This window comes from Pristiophorus japonicus, chromosome 1 (assembly GCF_044704955.1).
Source record: "Pristiophorus japonicus isolate sPriJap1 chromosome 1, sPriJap1.hap1, whole genome shotgun sequence".
Taxonomy (NCBI): Eukaryota; Metazoa; Chordata; class Chondrichthyes; family Pristiophoridae; genus Pristiophorus; species Pristiophorus japonicus.
Genome location: NC_091977.1, coordinates 298791038 through 298810664, shown reverse-complemented (window position 1 = coordinate 298810664; position 19627 = coordinate 298791038). Strand labels below are relative to the sequence as shown.

Genomic DNA, 19627 nt, shown 5'->3' with positions numbered 1-19627 from the left:
CTTTTTGGCGTGGAAGCAAGTCATCCTCGCTTCGAGGGACTGCCTATGATGATGATGATGAGACTGAGTACTGTTTAACTTCAAGAGGTATGACCTTGGCTCTGCTTTATTAAGGCCCAATATACAAACTGGCTGGCCTTTTATACTTGGGCTGCACACACGGGTTGACCGTCTCGTTCAATTTCAGCCTTGGGTGAGTGTTCAGAGTCTGTTGTGACTGGTGGCTGGGTGGCTGACCTGGTGGGAGTGGCAATGGCCATGTCAGGGATTGAAAGTCCATTTCCATTGAACGTGTCAGTGATTGAAAGTTCTGATTCACTGATGACCACTGAGTCCTCTGATAACTGGGGGTAGGTTGGTTGGTCATCGATTGTCTCTTCCTCCGACTGTTCCGGTTTGTCTGTGTGCTGCAGCTTTGTCTGATCCATAAGTTTCTTGCACGTTTGCCCATTTTTGAGCTTGACAATAAATACTCTGTTGCCCTCCTTGGCCATGACAGAACCAGCAATCCACTTGGGACCCTGACCATAATTCAGAACATATGCAGGATCATTTACAGAAATATCGCGTGACTTTGTATTCTACATTCAACATGATTATTCAAGTCAGGGTGTACAAGAGATAGCTTGGTCTTACGACCTCTCTTCATCATTAGTTCAGCAGGCGAGACCTGGTAAGCGTGTGTGGTCTTGTCCTGTAACTCAGCAGTATGCATGACAGGCGGGTCTACAGTGACCCTTGGGTTACTCGCTTCATACTCGACTTTATGATTTGGACAGCACGTTCTGCTTGCCCATTGGATGCAGGTTTGAACAGTGCTGACCTTATATGTTTAATACCATTGAGTTCCATGAATTCTTGAAATTCCTGACTGGTGAAGCATGATCCGTTGTCGCTAACAACGATGTCAGGCAGACCATGTGTCGCGAACATGACACTGAGATTCTCAATGGTGGCTGTGGATGTGCTGGATGACATGATTATACACTCTATCCACTTCGAATATGCATCCACCACAACTAAAAACATCTTCCCCAGGAAAGGACCTGCAAAGTCTATGTGGATCCTGAACCATGGTTTGGACGGCCATGACCACAGACTCAGCGGTGATTCCGCTGGTGCTTTGCTGAGCTGCATGCAATTGTTGCACTGATGCACACATGATTCCAGCTCAGAGTCAATTCCCGACCACCATACATGAGACCTGGCAATGGCTTTCATCATTACAATGCTGGGATGTGTGCTATGTAGCTCATGTACAAAGTTCTCTCTCCCTTTCTTGGGCATAACAACACGATTGCCCCACAGTATACAATCCAACTGAATAGACAGTTTGTCTTTGCGACGAATGTAAGGTTTGGTCTCCTCGCACATTTGCTTGGGTATGGCAGACCAATCACCTTTGAGAATGCAACTCTTCACCACCAATAAAATCGGGTCCTAGCTGGTCCAGGTCTTAACTTGTTGAGGCGTGACAGGGGTTCCTTCACTCTCAAAAGCATCCATAACTAACAATAGATCCGCCGGTTGTGGCGTTTCCACCCCCGGTGTGGGCAACAGCAGATGGCTCAAAGCATCGGCACGATTCTCGGTGCCAGGTCTATGGCAAATGACATAATCATAAGCGGATAATGTCAGCGCTCACCTCTGGATGCGGGATGAAGCATTGGTATTGATACCTTTGTTTTCAGAGAACAGTGAAATGAGCGGCTTGTGATCTGTCTCCAGTTCAAACCGAAGACCAAACAGGTACTGATGCATCTTTTTAACCCCATGTACACAAGCTAGTGCTTCTTTCTCTACCATGCTGTAAGCTCTTTCCGCTTTAGACAAACTTTTTAAAGCATATACGCAGCTGGTTGAAGTTTACCCGACTCATTAGCTTGTTGGAGTACGCAACCAATTCCATATGATGAAGCATCACAGACCAATACTAAACATTTACATGGGTCATAATGTACCAGCAACTTGTTAGAGCAAAGCAGATTAGTGGCTTTCTCAAAAGCTCTGTCTTGAGACGCACCCCACACCCAGTTGTTGCTTATTCTTAGCAGCATGTGCAGTGGTTCTAATAAGGTGCTCAATTTAGGTAGCAATTTACCGAAGTAGTTGAGTAGACCCAGGAACGAATGCAGCTCCGTCACATTCTGCGGCTTGGGTGCATTCTTGATGGCCTTGGTTTTCGCGTCCATGGGCCTGATGCCGTCAGCAGCAATTTTCCTCCCCAGGAATTCGACCTCTGGTGCCATGAAGATGCACTTCGAGCATTTCAGTCTGAGACCCACTTTGTCCAGACGATGTAGAACCTTTTCCAGGTTGTTCAGGTGTTCGGCGGAGTCACGACCTGTGATCAGGATGTCATCTTGGAACACAACGGTTCTGGGATCGGACTTCAGTAGACACTCCATGTTCCTCTGAAATATTGCTGCAGCCGAGCGAATTCCAAAAGGGCACCTGTGATAAATAAACAGTCCTTTATGCGTGTTAATGCACATAAGTCTCTTCGACGTCTCGACCAGCTCCTGTGTCATGTTGGCCAACGTCAAGTCCAGTTTGGTGAATGACTTCCCCCCGGCTAGCGTCGCAAACAAATCATCAGCCTTTGGTAACGGATACTGATCCTGTTTAGAAACCCTGTTGATCGTAGCTTTATAGTCTCCACAGATTCTGACTGTGCCAACACTTTTCAGCACAGGGACAATGGGGCTGGCCCATTCATTAGATTCAACCGGTGATATGATCCCTTCACGCTGGAGTCTGTCCAGTTCGATTTCAACTTTCTCCCTCAGCATATATGGAACTGCCTGAGCTTTATGATGGATGGGTCTTGCATACAAGTCCACGTGGTTCTGCACCTTGGCTCCCGTGAAGTTGCCGATGCCTGGTTTGAACTGCGAGGGGAACTTGCTCAATACTTGGGCACATATATCTTTCTGCGACGACAACGCCTTGATGTCATTCCAATCGCATCTGATTTTTTCAAGCCAGTTCCTGCCGAACAGCGTTGGGGCATTGCCTGGGACAATCCAGCGCAATTCGTGAACCGCACCATCATACGACACTTTAATTGTGGCACTGCCAATCACCGTTATGAGTTCTTTGGGCTATGTGCGCAACTTGGCATTGATTGGACTCAGCCTGGGCCTCACAGCCTTAGTATCCCACAGCTTGTCGAATGCCCTCTGGCTCATTATTGATTGACTCGCCTCCATGTCCAGTTCCATCGATACCGGCACCCCATTAAATTTCACGTTGATCATTATCGGTTTGCTCTTAGTTAGGAACGAGTACAGTCCATACACTTCTTCCTCTGGTATCTCGGATTGCGTATCCGGATCCGTGCTAGTCTGACCATCATCCTCCACGTGGTGTGTTGCAGCTCGCTTGCTCATCTGTGGACACTTGCGCTGGAGATGCCCCACTCTCAGACAACCTTTGCAACTATATTGCTTAAATTGGCACTGCTGGTGCCGGTGATTTCCCCCACAACGCCAACACGGAGAAATCGGATGCATTTCCACTGGCGGACTTTAGCAGCCACAGGTTTCGCGTACGCAGTCGGGTAGGCCCTGCCATGTGCCGCTCTGCCAAATGCCGAATCAATCATATTTATAGTACTTGCCGAGTTTCAATTTTTCACTGATGTTTGCTTTAGACTTCTATCCATCATCATGTAAGACAGAGTGATTGTGATTGCCCTGTTCGAGTCCAACATCTCCACCGCCAGTAGTTTACGCAGGATCACCTCGTGGTTGATGCCAATTACAAAGAAGTCCCGCAGCATATCTACCAACACAGCCCTGAACTTACACGGTCCCGCTATACGTCTCAGGTCGGCAACGAATTCAGCCACATTCTGGTCTTCTGAGCAAACGTGCGTGTAGAATCTGTATCTCGAGATGATGATGTCTTTGTCTGGCTTAAGGTGGTCCTGTACCAGTGTACACAATTCTTCATACGTCTTCTCTGTTGGACTCAAAGGCAGGAGTAGATTCTTAATCAGACCATAAATTTTTGGACCACAAACCGTGAGGAACACCACCCGGTGCCGATCTGCGTCGTCAACCTCCTCCATTTTGTTGGCCACGAAGAATTGGCTCAAACGGCTCACAAAGTTTGCCCAATCTTCTCCTTCCACAAATCGCTCCAACAATCCAATTGTGCTAATTTTTGCATGCAAAGGTTCTTGTTGCCTCATCACCAAATGTAGTGTATGCAATAACTGTTAGATTGAGTACAATTTAACTCCAAGAGGTATGACCTTGGCTCTGCTTTATTAAGGCCCAAAGTGCCTAATATACAAAATGGCTGGCCTTTTATACTTGGGCTGCACACACGTGCGTGCAGCCCAAAGGACTCCAACAGTGACGCCATCTAGTGGCTAGTGATCCCAAAAGTACATACATGACAAGGGGAGGACTTTACACTTTACAGTAGCTTGGAGTATGAGTACAGTCCCTTGTGTGTGTTAATGGTGAGATATTGTTGACTCTCTTTGTCAACAGTCAGCTGAGTGCAAGCATGTAACAGGTCAAGCTTGGAGAAAATCTCTGACCCAGAGAATGCTGCACACAAATCTTGCGATGTAGGTAACGGGTACTGCTCATCGTCAACTGTTTGGTTGATAGTAACTTTATAGTCACTGCACAAGCATACAGTTTTTCTGCTTTGGGCATTACCACAATCGGCGTAGCCCATTCACTTTTGTCAGTTTTTACTAACACTCCGTTCTCTCTGAGATTCACTAGCTCTTCCTCGACCTGACTTTTCAACACATAGGGGACCGGCCTTGCCTTACAATAGACAGGCTTCACATTGGACTTGATGTGGTTATGGGCATCATACCCACTGATGTCCTCATACTGTCTGTGAACATGCTTTTGTACTTGTTCAGCATTGTTGAGTCGCTTCTTTGAAGCAGCTACACTGAAGACATTTCTCCAGTCTAGTTTTAACTTTCTCAACCATGAGAGTTGGCCTGTTGTTGTAGCTCACTACAATAATAGGCAGCTTTACTGACATAGAAACATAAAAACATAAAAAATAGGTGCAGGAGTAGGCCATTCAGCCCTTCGAGCCTGCACCACCATTCAATAAGGTCATGGCTGATCATTCCCTCAGTACCCCTTTCCTGCTTTCTCTCCATACCCCTTGATCCCCTTAGCCGTAAGGGCCATATCTAACTCCCTCTTGAATATATCCAATGAACTGGCATCAACAACTCTCTGCGGCAGGGAATTCCACAGGTTAACAACTCTCTGAGTGAAGAAGTTTCTCCTCATCTCAGTCCTAAATGGCTTATCCCTTATCCTTAGACTATGTCCCCTGGTTCTGGACTTCCCCAACATCGGGAACATTCTTCCCGCATCTAAACTGTCCCGTCCCGTCAGAATCTTGTATATTTCTATGAGATCCCCTCTCATCCTTCTAAACTCCAATGTATAAAGGCCCAGTGGATCCAGTCTCTCCTCATATGTCAGTCCAGCCATCCCGGGAACCAGTCTGGTGAATCTTCGCTGCTCTTCCTCAATAGCAAGAACGTCCTTCCTCAGATTAGGAGACCAAAACTGAATACAATATTCCAGGTGAGGCCTCACCAAGGTCCTGTACAACTGCAGTAAGATCTCCCTGCTCCTATACTCAAATCCCCTAGCTATGAAGGCCAACATACCATTTGCCTTTGTTACCGCCTGCTGTACCTGCATGCCAACTTTCAATGACTGATGAACCATGACACCCAGGTCTCATTGCAACTCCCCTTTTCCTAATCTGCCACCATTCAGATAACATTCTGTCTTCGTGTTTTTGCCTTCAAAGTGGATAACCTCACATTTATCCACATTATACTGCATCTGCCATGCATTTGCTCACTCACCTAGCCTGTCTAAGTCACCCTGCAGCCTCTTAGCATTCCCCTCACAGCTCACACTGCTACCCAGTTTAGTATCATCTGCAAATTTGAGATATTACACTCAATTCCTTCATCCAAATCATTGATATATATTGTAAAGAGATGGGATCCCAGCACTGAGCCCTGCGGCACTCCACTAGTCACTGTCTGCCATTCTGAAAAGGACCCGTTTATCCCGACTCTCTGCTTCCTGTCTGCCAACCACTTCTCTATCCAAGCCAGTATATTACCCCCAATACCATGTGTTTTGATTTTGCACACCAATCTCTTGTGTGGGGCCTTGTCAAAAGCCTTTTAAAAGTCCAAATACACCACATCCATTGGTTCTCCCTTGTCCACTCTACTAGTTACATCTTCAAAAAATTCCCAAAATTTTGGTCAAGCATGATTTCACCTTCATCAATCCATGCTGACTTGGACCGATCCTGTCACTGCTTTCCAAATGTGCTGCTATATCATCCTTAATAATTGATTCCAACATTTTCCCCACCACTGATGTCAGGCTAACCGGTCCATAATTACCCGCTTTCTCTCTCCCTCCCTTTTTCAAAAGTGGTGTTACATCAGCTACCCTCCAGTTGATAGGAACTGATCCCGAGTCGATAGACTGTTGGAAAATGATCAACAATGCATCCACTATTTCTAGGGCCACTTCCTTAAGTACTCTGGGATGCAGACAATCAGGCCCCGGGGATTTATCGGCCTTCAATCCCATCAATTTCCCGAACACAATTTCCCGCCTAATAAGGATATCCTTCAGTTCCTCCTTCTCACTAGACCCTCGGTCCCCTAGTACTTCCGGAAGGTTATTTGTGTCTTCCTTCGTGAAGACAGAACCAAAGTATTTGTTCAAATGGTCTGCTATTTCTTTGCTCCCCATTATAAATCCAACTACAAGGGACCTACGTTTGTCTTTACTAATCTTTTTCTCTTCACATATCTATAGAAGCTTTTGCAGTCAGTTTTTATTTTCCCAGCAAGCTTCTTCTCATACTCTATTTTCCCCTTATTAATTAAACCCTTTGTCCTCCTCTCCTGCATTCTAAATTTCTCCCAGTCCTCAGGTTTGCTGCTTTTTCTGGCCAATTTATGTGCCTCTTCCTTGGATTTAACACTATCCTTAATTTCCCTTGTTAGCCACGGTTGAGCCACCTTCCCCGTTTTATTTTTACTCCAGACAGGGATGTACAATTGTTGAAGTTCATCCATGTGATCTTTAAAGGTTTGCCATTGCTTATCCACCATCAACCCTTTAAGTATCATTCGCCAGTCCATTCTAGCCAATTCGCGCCTCAAACCATCGAAGTCACCTTTCCTTAAGTTCAGGACCCTAGTTTCTGAATTAACTGTGTCACTCTCCAACCTAATAAAGAATTCTACCATGTTATGGTCACTCTTCCCCAAGCAGTCTCGCACAACAAGATTGCTAATTAGTCCTTTCTCATTACACATCACCCAGTCGCGGATGGCCAGCTCCCTGGTTGGTTCCTTGACATATTGGTCTAGAAAAACATCCCTAGTACACTCCAGGAAATCCTCCTCCACCGCATTGCTACCAGTTTGGTTAACTCAATCAATTATATAGATTAAAGTCACCCATGATAACTGCTGTACCTTTATTGCATGCATCCCTAATTTCTTGTTTGATGCTGTCCCCAACCTTACTACTACTGTTTGGTGGTCTGTACACAACTCCCACTAGCGTTTTCTGCCCCCTTGGTATTCCGCAGCTCCAGCCATACTGATTCCACATCATCCAAACTAATGTCCTTTCTTATTATTGCATTAATTTCCTCTTTAACCAGCAATGCCACCCCGCCTCCTTTTCCTTTCTGTCTATCCTTCCTAAATGTTGAATACCCTTGGATGTTGAGTTCCCAGCCTTGGTCACCCTGGAGTTATGTCTCCGTGATGCCAATTACATCATACCCGTTAACTGCCATCTGCGCAGTTAATTCGTCCACCTTATTCCAAATACTCCTCGCATTGAGGCACAGAGCCTTCAGGCTTGTCTTTCTAACACACTTTGCCCCTTTAGAATTTTGCTGTAATGTGGCCCTTTTTGCTTTTTGCCTTAGGTTTCTCTGCCCTCCACTTTTACTTTTCTTCTTTCTACCTTTTGCTTCTGTCCCCATTCAACTTCCCTCTGTCTCCCTGCATAGTTCCCATCCCCTTTTTAGTTTAACTCCAAACACTCCCCCTAGGACATTGGTTCCGGTCCTGCCAGGTGCAGACTGTCTGGTTTGTACTGGTCCCACCTCCCCCAGAACCGGTACCATTGTCCCAGGAATTTGAATCCCTCCCTGCTTCACCACTCCTCAAGCTACGTATTTGTCTGAGCTATCCTTCAATTCCTACTCTGACTAGCATGTGGCACTGGTAGCAATCCTGAGATTATTACTTTTGAGGTCCTACTTTTTAATTTAGCTCCTAGCTCCCTAAATTCATCTTGTAGGACCTTATCGCTTTTTTTACCTATATCGTTGGTACCTTTCTGCACCACGACAACTGGCTGTTCACCCTCCCTTTTCAGAATGCCCTGCACCCGCTCCGAGACATCCTTGACCCTTGCACCAGGGAGGCAACATACCGTCCTGGAGTCTCGGTTGTGGCCGCAGAAACATCTATCTATTCCCCTTACAATTGTATCCCCTGTCACTATAGCTCTCCCACTCTTTTTCCTGCCCTCCTGTGCAGCAGAGCCACCCACGGTGCCATGAACATGGCTGCTGCTGCCCTTCCCTAACGAGTCACCACCCCCAACAGTACCCAAAGCGGTGTATCTGTTTTGCAGGGGGATGACCGCAGGGGACCCCTGAACTACCTTCCTTGCACTGCTCTTCCTGTTGGTCATCCATTCCCTATCTGACCATTGTGTTGAACTGTACATTTAATTTGTCCATCTGTCTCCAGGATTTCTCTGGAGTAGGTTTTTAACTCTACAGTACTCTTTGTAAGTGGCATTTGCCTAAACTTACTCTCATATGTGTCCTTGCTCATGATTGAGCAGTCCGTCACCATGTCGATACACATATCAATATATTGTATCTTGATCAAAAGTTTTGTACTGAAGTCTTTATCACGACTGGTAGCATTGTATAGATACTCTAGATGCCTAGTTCTTCATCATCAGGTATGTTCACTTAAATATTGTAACTCCTCCTTTTTGTTGTCGTTGCTTTGCATTGCCACTAAAATGGTTCTTACATCCTGCTTTAGATCTAGCTCTGCAAGCTGTTGAAATATGGCCTTGCTTCTGGACGTCCTTTATTGGCAGGACTGTGGTGAGTGATTTCCTTTGCTTTCCCTGGCACGAGTACGTTTGTCAATGACATCTGGCCTGATCTCTGTTCGAAAAATTGCTTTCTTCCGTTCACGAATTACACTCTCCCCTCCGTTAAAGGGGAGAGAATCAGTGATTCTTTAGCTTCGGCCACTGGGCCACCAGGGAGGGTTTTGGCCGGGCCAGACTGCCTGTTGGAGGCCCGGCCGAATCTGGAGGGGCAACAGTTCGACCGACATGGAAGTTGGCCAGCAAAAAGAATAAGATGGCGACCGCGGCATTCGGCCCTCGCCTTTAATGGCCGCCACACTGCCAGGGCACAGAGAGAGCAGACAAGGTGCACCAACAGAAAAAGCTGTTGGAGGCACCATCCAACGGCTCATGCATTTCTTCAACTAAATTTGGGGTGGATTAAAATGGAGGTGCAGGATAGCGATGGTGCGCACTTTGATGATGCGCTTGCGGCGGTCGGCAGCAGGGGGACGGAAGTGGGGACAGGCCGACCTCAATTTGGGCCGGGGCGGCCACTGGACTGCAACGTGGCAGCCATCCGATTCCGCGGCATGGCCGCTGCAAAATGGTGTAAACGGGCCTTATAGGGACCCCGAATTTCGGCCCCATGGATTAGCATGGTCGTGTCTCTGTCCTTCATTTGTTCTACCCTTGTATATTACATGTTGGCAGTGAGGATAAAATCCCAAAGCCATTTTTAGGGATCATGGAAGGTCACGCATTCAAGTGTATGTATGCACGGTAACATCGGCGGAGACTCGATCCCGCCCCAACTTCCACCCCTCAGCCTGACTTACCGCCGCACCTCCGCCCCCACTATGATCCACTTCTGAGGATAAGGGGTAGGCCATTTAGGACCGAGATGGGGAGAAACTTCTTCACTCAGAGAATTGTGAACCTGTGGAATTCTCTACCACAGAAAGTTGTTGAGGCCAGTTCGTTAACATATATTCAAAAGGGAGTTAGATGTGGCCCTTACTGCTAAAGGGATCAGGGGGTACGGAGAGAAAGCAGGAATGGGGTACTGAAGTTGCATGTTCAGCTATGATCATATTGAATGGCGGTGCAGGCTCGAAGGGCTGAATGGCCTACTCCTGCACCTATTTTCTATGTTTCTATGTTTCCAATCCAATTTCTTATAAGTGCTGAAAATGGATCAGATCCCGGCGAAAAAACGAGGTTGAAAAGTCATAGGTGCGACAGCTTTATGGCGTGCCCCCATGTGCTTGTTTATTAGGCCAGAGTGAACTGAGCATGCTCATACCAAACCATGTGATAATACAACACACTTTATGATCAGGATAATGCAGATCATGATGTCACCGAGTGTGCAACGTTCACCTGATGCCTGATTTGCCATGTTAGAGTGCGCCGCTCAACTTACCAGCCTGTGTTAACTGCAACCAGCTGAGCAAGCGTTGAGAAGCCGGAAGGAAGCTCCAGCTGTGTTATTTAAAGGGATCATCAGCAACGGCTTACAGCTGCCATGTTTGTTCAGTTTGATTGGCTCTGTGGAACTTTCTGCAATTCGTGCCAGAACTTTGCAGGGGGTCAGCAGGCGTGATCGGTGGCGGATCGGGTGGGAAAGTGTTTTTTTCCACAGCGGGTCGGGACCCCGCTGGCACGCACCAGGCACACCAGCAGCACCAACAACACCAACCTGCTCCACAATCAACTGATGCTGTACAGGACACAGGGCATCGGCACCCAAGCACATTGCTGCCCAAGAGGCCAGGCATAGCCTCACCATGGCTAGATTTATTTCACTTGATGCTGTACACCCTGGCTGCCACATGATGGGCCAGGTTTGTACCACCCCACACCAACACCCTAAAGCATCCCAACAAAACCCAAGCCATTCCTTTCACACTCATCACCATTGCAGGGGGTACCATTTACTGAAACTCTCTAAGCCACTTCCAAAGCTGCGTGTAAATCTGTACAAGAATGCAAAGTGTTGAAAATAAAGGTTTCAATGTTTGACACCACATTAACAGAAACTTTACATGAACATTGGCTAAAACACCCAAGTGCCTACCCTTGTGTGTTGTTAGTTGGTATGCTTGCACTAGGATGAGGGTAAGTGTGAGGGGTGGCTAGTGAGATGGGGATGTGATAATATAGATAGAGAGGGAGGGGTTGAGGTGCGAGGGGTAAGTTGGAGTAAGGATGTGCAGGAGTAGGGTAGGGAAGGCAGTGTGATGGGGATGTGATGAGAGGCACAGCAAGATGAAGGTGAGTGTGGCATTGCACCCAGGTCCTCCTGACAACATCCCTGCTTGTGTCCTCTCTGCAATGTGCAACCAGGCTGTGTTGATCTCCTGGGGGGGTCTCCTCCACCCATTGGAAGGGAAGAAGACCTCCCTGTGTACTGTGCCTCCCTCCAGAAGCACGGGAGAGCATGGGTGCAGCCGTGCATCTTTGTGCAGTGCTTGTCAGTGTTTGCAGCACTTCAATGCTGTCGAACACTGACAACACAAATGTCAAAATGAATGTGGTCATGGTCCCTTTAAGGAAACCGGCTGATGATGCGTCATCAAATTATGTCATCAGATCCGCTTCTTCTAATTGGCTGGGAAACACACCAATCAATGAAAATTCATTTTACAGAGCGGGATGGAGCCAGCATTGGGGTTGGGACCTGCCACTGACGTCGCCTGCCCCGGACCCACGGAGGTCAGCAAAATTGTGGCCTCCAGCAGCTTTCTAAACTTCTTTCAAGGTCAGAAAGTGACAAGGAATATTGGAGAAAGTGGAGAATGCCTTTATTCTTATTTAAAGGATTTTTCTCACAAAACTTGCTCACAATCATGGGGACTCTACTGGCAGTCCCCTTCCTGCTTGAGTATCTTCGGGAGAGGGAGAGGAGGCAGCGAAGAAGAGAAGATGCTCGCAGAGGGAGGAGGAGGGTCAGGAGGGCTCTCAACAGGAGGCCTTACCCACCCACGTCTCTTATATCCACTTAAGCGAGGAGCAGTGCATTAGGAGGCTCCGCTTCACCAAGGAGGTGGTCACAGAACTCTGCCACCTCCTGAAACCAGACCTGCAGCCTGAGAGCAGGGTGAACACGGCTCTCCTAGTGGTCTTCAATGTCACCATGGCATTCAATTTCTTCACCAGCGGATCATTCCAGTCTGCAGCAGGAGACACAACTAACATCTCCCAGTTTGTTATCAATCGCTGCATTGGGATGCCACAGAGGCTCTCCACCAGAGGAAGAGGAAGAGGAGGAGGACGAGGAGGAAGGGAGAAGGCAGACAGCAAACCCCCTCCAGCACCGGTTGTCCGTGAGCACCTCATCAGACTCCGATTCAAGCGAATGAAACCCCAGATCCCCATTACACACCATATCTCCATGAACCATATCCCCATCATGCAATCCCTCTGTCATGGAATATCACAGTGTCCTCCAGGGCACAAAGCTGAAATGAGAGCCACCACAATACAAACATTCCAAACAATATTAATGAATTCATAACTATTGAATTCACATTATAATATTAACGAATTACCCTTGTGCAATCCTTTAGTATCTATTGTTCGTGTGCCCTTTCCTACTTTGGGGCCCCTACAAAGTGCTGCCCTAGTGGTTGCAGCAGGGCTGGTAGTTGGCTGCTGAGTTTCCGTGGGGGTTGGCTTCAGATGGCCTTGCAGGACAACCTCAATCAACTCTGCACCTGGATGGCCTGGCTATAGACTGCACCACCGTAGCAGTCTGGCTGGCTGACTGACTGGCAGCGACAAGGGCAATGACGGAGTGGCAATGGTGGGCTCAGCAATGCTGTCATCCTGAAAGAGGACATCAGATTGCTGCTCCACAGATCCACTGCTACTCCCCCGGGGCGACACCTCCGCATTCCTAGCAATCAGTTGGAGCACAGATTGCTGACCTGCAAGCCCCTTTCGACACTGGTAAACCCAGCCAGGATGGCAGCAGTCAGAGCTTGAGTGGCAGTAAGCTGAGACTGCATGAGAGCAGTCTGTGCTTCCACCGCAGCACTGAGGCGTTGGGTCACTTCCACCTGTGCTGCATTCAAAGCAGCGACATCTCCCATCACATATTGCATCATGGCTGGGTTGACACAGTCTCTCCTGGAGTTGTCCATCTTTTCCGACCTGGAAATCCTGGGCTCCAAGCTCTGTGCAAAGCATCGGCCAATGTTGGCGCTGGATACCTCCATGCTCCTTGACATTGTCAAGAGGCTCTCTGGCAGGCTTGCCATTGCACCAAACATTTTCGTGTGCATGGTCATCCTTCTTCTAAAGACCGCCCCAGCGAGGTCATCATCTGAGTCCTGTGCAGCAGAACCCGCGTGCAAACTTGTCCTCTGGGGAGCTGGCACCCTGAGCTCTCCCCCTGGCCTTGCCGCAGCCCGCTTGTGCCCTGTGCCTCACTATGGGCAGATCTTACATCTATACTACCCTCTAAATTCCGTGCAGTGCCAGTTTCTGAGCTGGTGTCTGCGAGTGTGCTTTTGGCTTCTCCTTCACTTGCCTCCATTACTTCAGGGACAGGCTTATGGGTGGCAGATCTTGGTCATCTGAAAGCAGAAAGGCACAAGAGTCACATTACGGTAAGGGGAGGGGGGCAACGCAAGATATTCATGCATATACCATCACCAGCTTGTGAGAAGTGATTGTGGGGTGAGGGATTGTGGGAAGTGAGAAGAAGGATTCGGAATGAGCAGACCGTTATTGTCTCCAAGGGCTTCAATTTCACCCGTTGTGATGGGCCCGTAACTTCCCCTCTAATGATGTCGAGCACTGTCTCCTCCAGTTGGCTCAAGGCCTGTAAAGCAACTTGGCTGCCTCCCGTCTGCCGCTGCTCACAGCGATTGTGAGCCAGCTTGACCTGCAAGAGAAAGGGAAGTGTGTCAGTGAATGTGGTGCAATGTGTTTGGGTGCTATGCCTGCCATAGTTGAATAACTGTCAGTGTGTGCAAGATGTGAGATGTGAGTGTGAGTGTTGCAGCAGTGCTAAGTGTGTGTAGATGAAGTGAAGCTATGATTGTGAGGTGTGAGTGGTGATTGGTAGATTGTTGGTAGGTGAGTGAGATCATTAAACTTCTTGCAGCAGTGGATCCATCTTCTCGGTACTATACTGTTGGCCGTGACGTACCCAGCTATCTCTTGCCACAGCATTCTCGATGTATGGGCTGATGACTTCCTGCCACTCTGCAGGAACAGGACAGCCCCCCTCCTCTCCACGGCCAGTACCATTGCCTCCAGAGCCGCATCGGAGAACCTTCTGACTCGTTTTCTTTGCTGGTGCTTAGTCATGTGTTCCAACTGCAATTCCAATTCCAGCTCCAACTCCAATGACAATGAGGTGCTGCTGCATCAAACAACATTCCCTTGAAGTAGTGGATAAATCTTAGGCCAAACATTACTGGCCATTAGACTGCACCCGATATTGGTCCACTTGTTGAGCAGTAAGCCAATCAGCAGCGAGTTTAGTGGCAAACAAGTCAAAGGTGAGTAGCGGAAACGTTACAAGGACATCCTCAAAGCCTCCCTGATAAAATGTGACATCACCACTGACACCTGGGAATCCCTGGCCAAAGACCACCCCACTTCGAGTCTCAATGCTGAGAGCGTGAAGAGGTCAAGCGAAGGCAGCAGAAGGAGCATGCGGCAAACCAATCCCACCCACCCCTTCCCTCGGCGACTGTCTGCCCCACCTGTGACAGAGTCTGTGGCTATCGTATTGGGCTGTTCAGCCACCAAAGAACTCACTTCAGGAGTGGAAGCAAGTCTTCCTCGATTCCGAGGGACTGCCTATGATGATGATGATGATGATTAGTGCTGAGATCAGCGCTAGTCATGTAATTGGGTAGTCAGCATGAATTCTGCGTGCTGCCTGGACCATTTTGAATGGGTGCAGCCAAATAGTGCTGGGCCATGATACTGACCGTTTTAGGGCCATATCCAATTTCTAGGCCTAGAACTTAATAATTATAATATATGATAATTAACCTCATCAATATATATCTGGGATTTTAGTTACACTACTTCTCCTTTATTCAAAGTACTAATCTTGTTCACTTAAACACGTAGCTCGCATTTCCTGTGTGTGCTACCTGTAATACGTGCTTTTATAAAAACAGGTTTAAATATTTTTGCAACTACTAGCCCACAGAGAAAGTCTTCCCCATTTTGTACTTTGAAATCCTTTGTACAAACTGGCAAAATCTGCAGAGCAATGGGGAAAGAGCAGGGGAGTGGGACTCATTGCGTAACTCTTTCAAAGAGCCGGCACGGTGGGCTGAATGGCCTCTTTCCGTGCTGTAAGATTCTATGGTCCCACACTTAGCCGAAGTTATGCCCACAGCCACCAAGGTTCTGCCAGAAATTGAGGTTTTTTTTGTGATTCCTCCGGTCCCGCCCATCTGCCGCCTGCTAATTTTATGATGTTCTGTCACTTTTGGAATGTTGCACTTTTCAATAAATTCACATTGTTCACCCACTCTTGGTCATTGCCTCATTGTTACATAATGTGTGGTGCCTTCTGAGAAAAACACAGCTCTCCCTCAGGTTTCTGCTGTATCAGGAATATCTTGCCCTCCACGTATGATTCTATGTATAATGGGTGCTGCCATCAGGCCATCTCGACACGACAAGTAAGGGTCACCAATGCAGGAAGGCTTCCATTCAATCAGAGTCAGTTGAACTACTTGCAGGGCACCCCACTTTTTCTGACGCCAAACATTGTATAGTGGCACCCCTGAGATGACATGTGCATTAGTGACATTACAACCCATTAAATGTATTGTTCTGCCTTCCATACCTCATGTCATGCTGATCTCAATATCACATGCAGCAGCCTGGCAGAGCTTTACATCTTCTAACTTTCGCCTATTTACTCTGACAGAAGATCATACCATCTGCACAGTCACAATCTGTCACTAAATATCTTCCGCCTGAAATGGTGTAAAAACTCTTGTAGGGCGTCTCCATTGAGCCTTTAGCATCTTTCGGTACTTATTGCCGCTTCCTCTGCCACATCTTCCCTTAAACGGAGTAATCTGGATTTACATATCCAGTTCTTTCTGTGCGGCTTGAGGTCCATCACATTACTATTTCTGTGCCACTGATAATGCTGCAGCATGTGCACGATACCCGAGATGTGAAGCACTGCAGCACTCTGAGCGATTCTCCCTACCGCCCGACTCACAGCCAGCTCAGACCAGCTTTTTGCCAGCAGTCCTTCTGGTGGGCGGCAGGGCGATCTTAGTCGATGGTGCCTGAGGAAAATCCCGGATTTCTCTTCCTCCCCCACCCCTCGATGTGAGGCCCATCGTCCTCTTCTTCGCTCTGCCTTCAACACGGCGTCGCGCTCACCTGCCCCTCCCCGCCTCTGCTTGATCAGGTTGTGCACGTGAGCAGCCAGATCTCTGCAGACATGTCCGCCTTGGCCAGAAGGTAGAGGGTGTGATTGAAGGAGCCGGCATGTCCGGCTCCTTGGGATCTGTGTGCCTTGAGGGTGTGGGGTCGGGGGCTTGCACGATCTGCCCAGAAGCCATTGCTTGCCTCATCGCCTCAACAGGCTCTGCTCCACCGCTCCATGCTGTCTGTATGGTGCTGAGTAAAGGTTGCGATGCTGGCAGCTATCCCAGCCATGGTCTGCAGCAGATCACGACCTAGGTCGCCGTTCGTCCTCAACAGCTGGACTATCTCCTGAATCGCTGCGAGCCGTCCTGCATCCTCAGGTGATTGTTGGGTCTGTGTGGGTAAATGCGGCGTGGTTGGTTTAACGCCACGGCCTCTGTGCCTGACAGCATTTGTTGTCTGGTTCGAAGCCCATGAATGCAGACCCCGACGCCAAGGCTCTCCAGACAGGCCCTTCTCCCTCCGCTCCCTCCTGGTCTTCTTGACTCTGGATGGCGGAGGTGGGTGCAGCAGATATGGGTGATCTTGCGGGGTGGTGGGGGGTGGAGCTGGTACTGGAGGATGGAGCGGCTGTCTTGGGCTGGTGACAATGTCGGGTGGGAGAAGTTGGGATCACACTCCTCCTTTGTGTGCCAGAGGCGGATGGGTGTGTATTGCTCGTTGGTGTCCGACTCTCCATCTGCAAGTAGAGGACAACATTTCAGGCTATAGCTGGGGGGTGGGGTTGGTCAAGGGAGCTCTGGGCTTGGTTTTAACAGTCTTCCTTGAAGCTTTTTGTCCACTCATTTTAATTGTCTTGATGGATAGCTGCTGATCACTTTGTATCTCTGTATTTCCAACACTCTTCCCTCTCCAACTGGCAGGTGCAAGGGAGTGATGAACATTTAAGCGCATGCGCAGATGTCCCATCAGCCCGAATCGCATCAACACTGAAGGCAAATGAAACTACAAAAAAAAACAAGTCGCGCGCATGCGCGGTGCACAGCCTCCGAAGTGTTCCAAAATGAGAGGCCTGCACCTACCATTCACTGCTACCGCCATCTGCTAACGCCCGCTCCTGCCCACCGACTCCCGCTGCCTGCCGCTGACGCTGCCACAACCACGGCGAAACTCGCTCCCAACTGGCCCCAGCAGCAACGGGCGGGGAAAGGTATGTGCCACCCGGGGGCCACTAAGAAATGGGCAGGCCTTAGAGTCGACCAAGTTCGAGGCCTATAATTCTATGAATAGCATTGTGAGCAGAATTAAAACTCCTGTGACAGCCAGGCAATTGCAATACATTTCAAATCATTTCACAATTGTTCCAACTTCAATCTATTTGGGTATTATTCAAAATTCATCCCTTAGATGACAATGTTTATCATTTGAGTGAAATACAGCTTCAGGTCACCCCAATTCCTGATACACACTCCTGGCACACTAGGACTAGGAGTGCAAATCCACAACATTATCCTTTGTAAAATCACCAAGGGGCATCATTAGCTGGTAAGAAATTTAAAAGCGTCACTCGGATATATTATCGGCTCATGCACTAATCTGATTGACAGTATACTAAATCTTCTATAGATACTACTTCTACCTTTGAACCAAAGGTTTTAAGCATTTATTTTATGCAAATAAATCTCATATTATGGGGTAAATTTGGTGAGGTTCTGTGGCCAGCGTCGAGTGGAGAATCAGGTACGGAGGTCAGCGTGCTCCCCTTTTGGTCCACTTCCACTTTTCTGGTGATTAAAATTTATGGTCAGAAAATTGAGAGTGCTGCAAGTCAGAAGCATTGTTCTCTGGGGCCAATTAGGTGGTGAGTATTCTTGTCCACTGGAGATGCAAGGCCTTCACATTCCATAACATGTATAAATTATACATAAATCATTGTTTCGGTACAACTGGACTGCTCAAGTCTCCCAACATGGGGCATAGGCCTATTAATAGTGTTATATAATGTGAACAATGGATTGTATTTAGGATGCGTGTCTAACATTTACAGAGTGTGTTTTGTCGTAAGCATTCACTTACCATTTTCATATATCCCAGCACGCACAATGGAGCTTAAATCTTTCAACTTTGCCTAATCAGAAAGACAAAATTAAAAGTGAGTAGGCAAGCATTTAACTTGTAAATAATGTTATAGTCACATGTTTGCTAGCTTTCCTATAGTAAAGTTAACGTGACAATTCTAAGAAATCAGAAACAAGAGGGCTGGGCAATTTCCCCTTCCCTAATTCACAGACATTCAGTGTCAATTGTGGCACCTCTACCATCGCTCAGCGGAGGTCAGTTGGCACACATCAACAACTGGATTGGGACTTCTTTGTGTAGTCCAGTTATTCATTGGATAAACGCACTGAGCCATGAGGGGAACCTGTTTAAATTATATTTACTTTCTGCTCAAATAAACTATAATAAATGTGTTGTCATTTTATTCACTGAATATTCAAGCATTACGAATGGAACTATTTGCCTTAAAAAGTCACTACAGGATTGTATTGACAAAAACAAAAGGATGGCCAATAGAAATCAAGCAACCCACAAGCACATGAATGGTAATCTCGATCGTACTGCACTTGTACAAAAATTTGCAAGCACAGACACAGCTTATTGACTCAGATTTCAAACAAACTCAGCGATAGGGATAATGTTTTGTCTTCCGCATGCTCGCTGCAGAGCTTCTCATACTGGCAGTGTAGGTCGGAAAGCTGGGCATTCACTGCCCGCAGTTTTCCATGCATTTAAGTGACTGGATAGAAAATCATGGGCAGTGAACAGTTAATTGATTGTCTGATCTGCATAACTGACACATGGAGTTGTGTGTCAGAAGTGCTGAAAATTGACTACATCGCGCAAGCACCTCAAAGCACTGGAGCTAATGAGCTGCTGAACTACCAGTGAGCCTGGCTACTGAAACAATAGTGTTAAAACTAAGTAAACGCAAGATACTGCAGATGCTGGAAATCTGGAACAAAAATACAAAATGCTGGAAACACTCAGCAGGTCAGGTAGCAGCTGTGGAGACAGAAACAGGGTTAACGTTT

General features: G+C 47.6%; 1 protein-coding gene across 1 annotated transcript in view; it reads right to left on the bottom strand.

The window, feature by feature from the left end:
- fer1l6 (fer-1 like family member 6) overlaps window positions 1-19627 on the bottom strand; it is a 232082-nt gene that overhangs the window by 55762 nt on the left and 156693 nt on the right. The window contains exons 28-29 of the mRNA XM_070879557.1: window positions 18637-18663; window positions 2611-2647 (exon numbers count right to left, since the gene is read on the bottom strand). Coding sequence (XP_070735658.1) covers window positions 2611-2647; window positions 18637-18663 — 64 coding nt within the window. The remainder of the gene's footprint in view (window positions 1-2610; window positions 2648-18636; window positions 18664-19627) is intronic.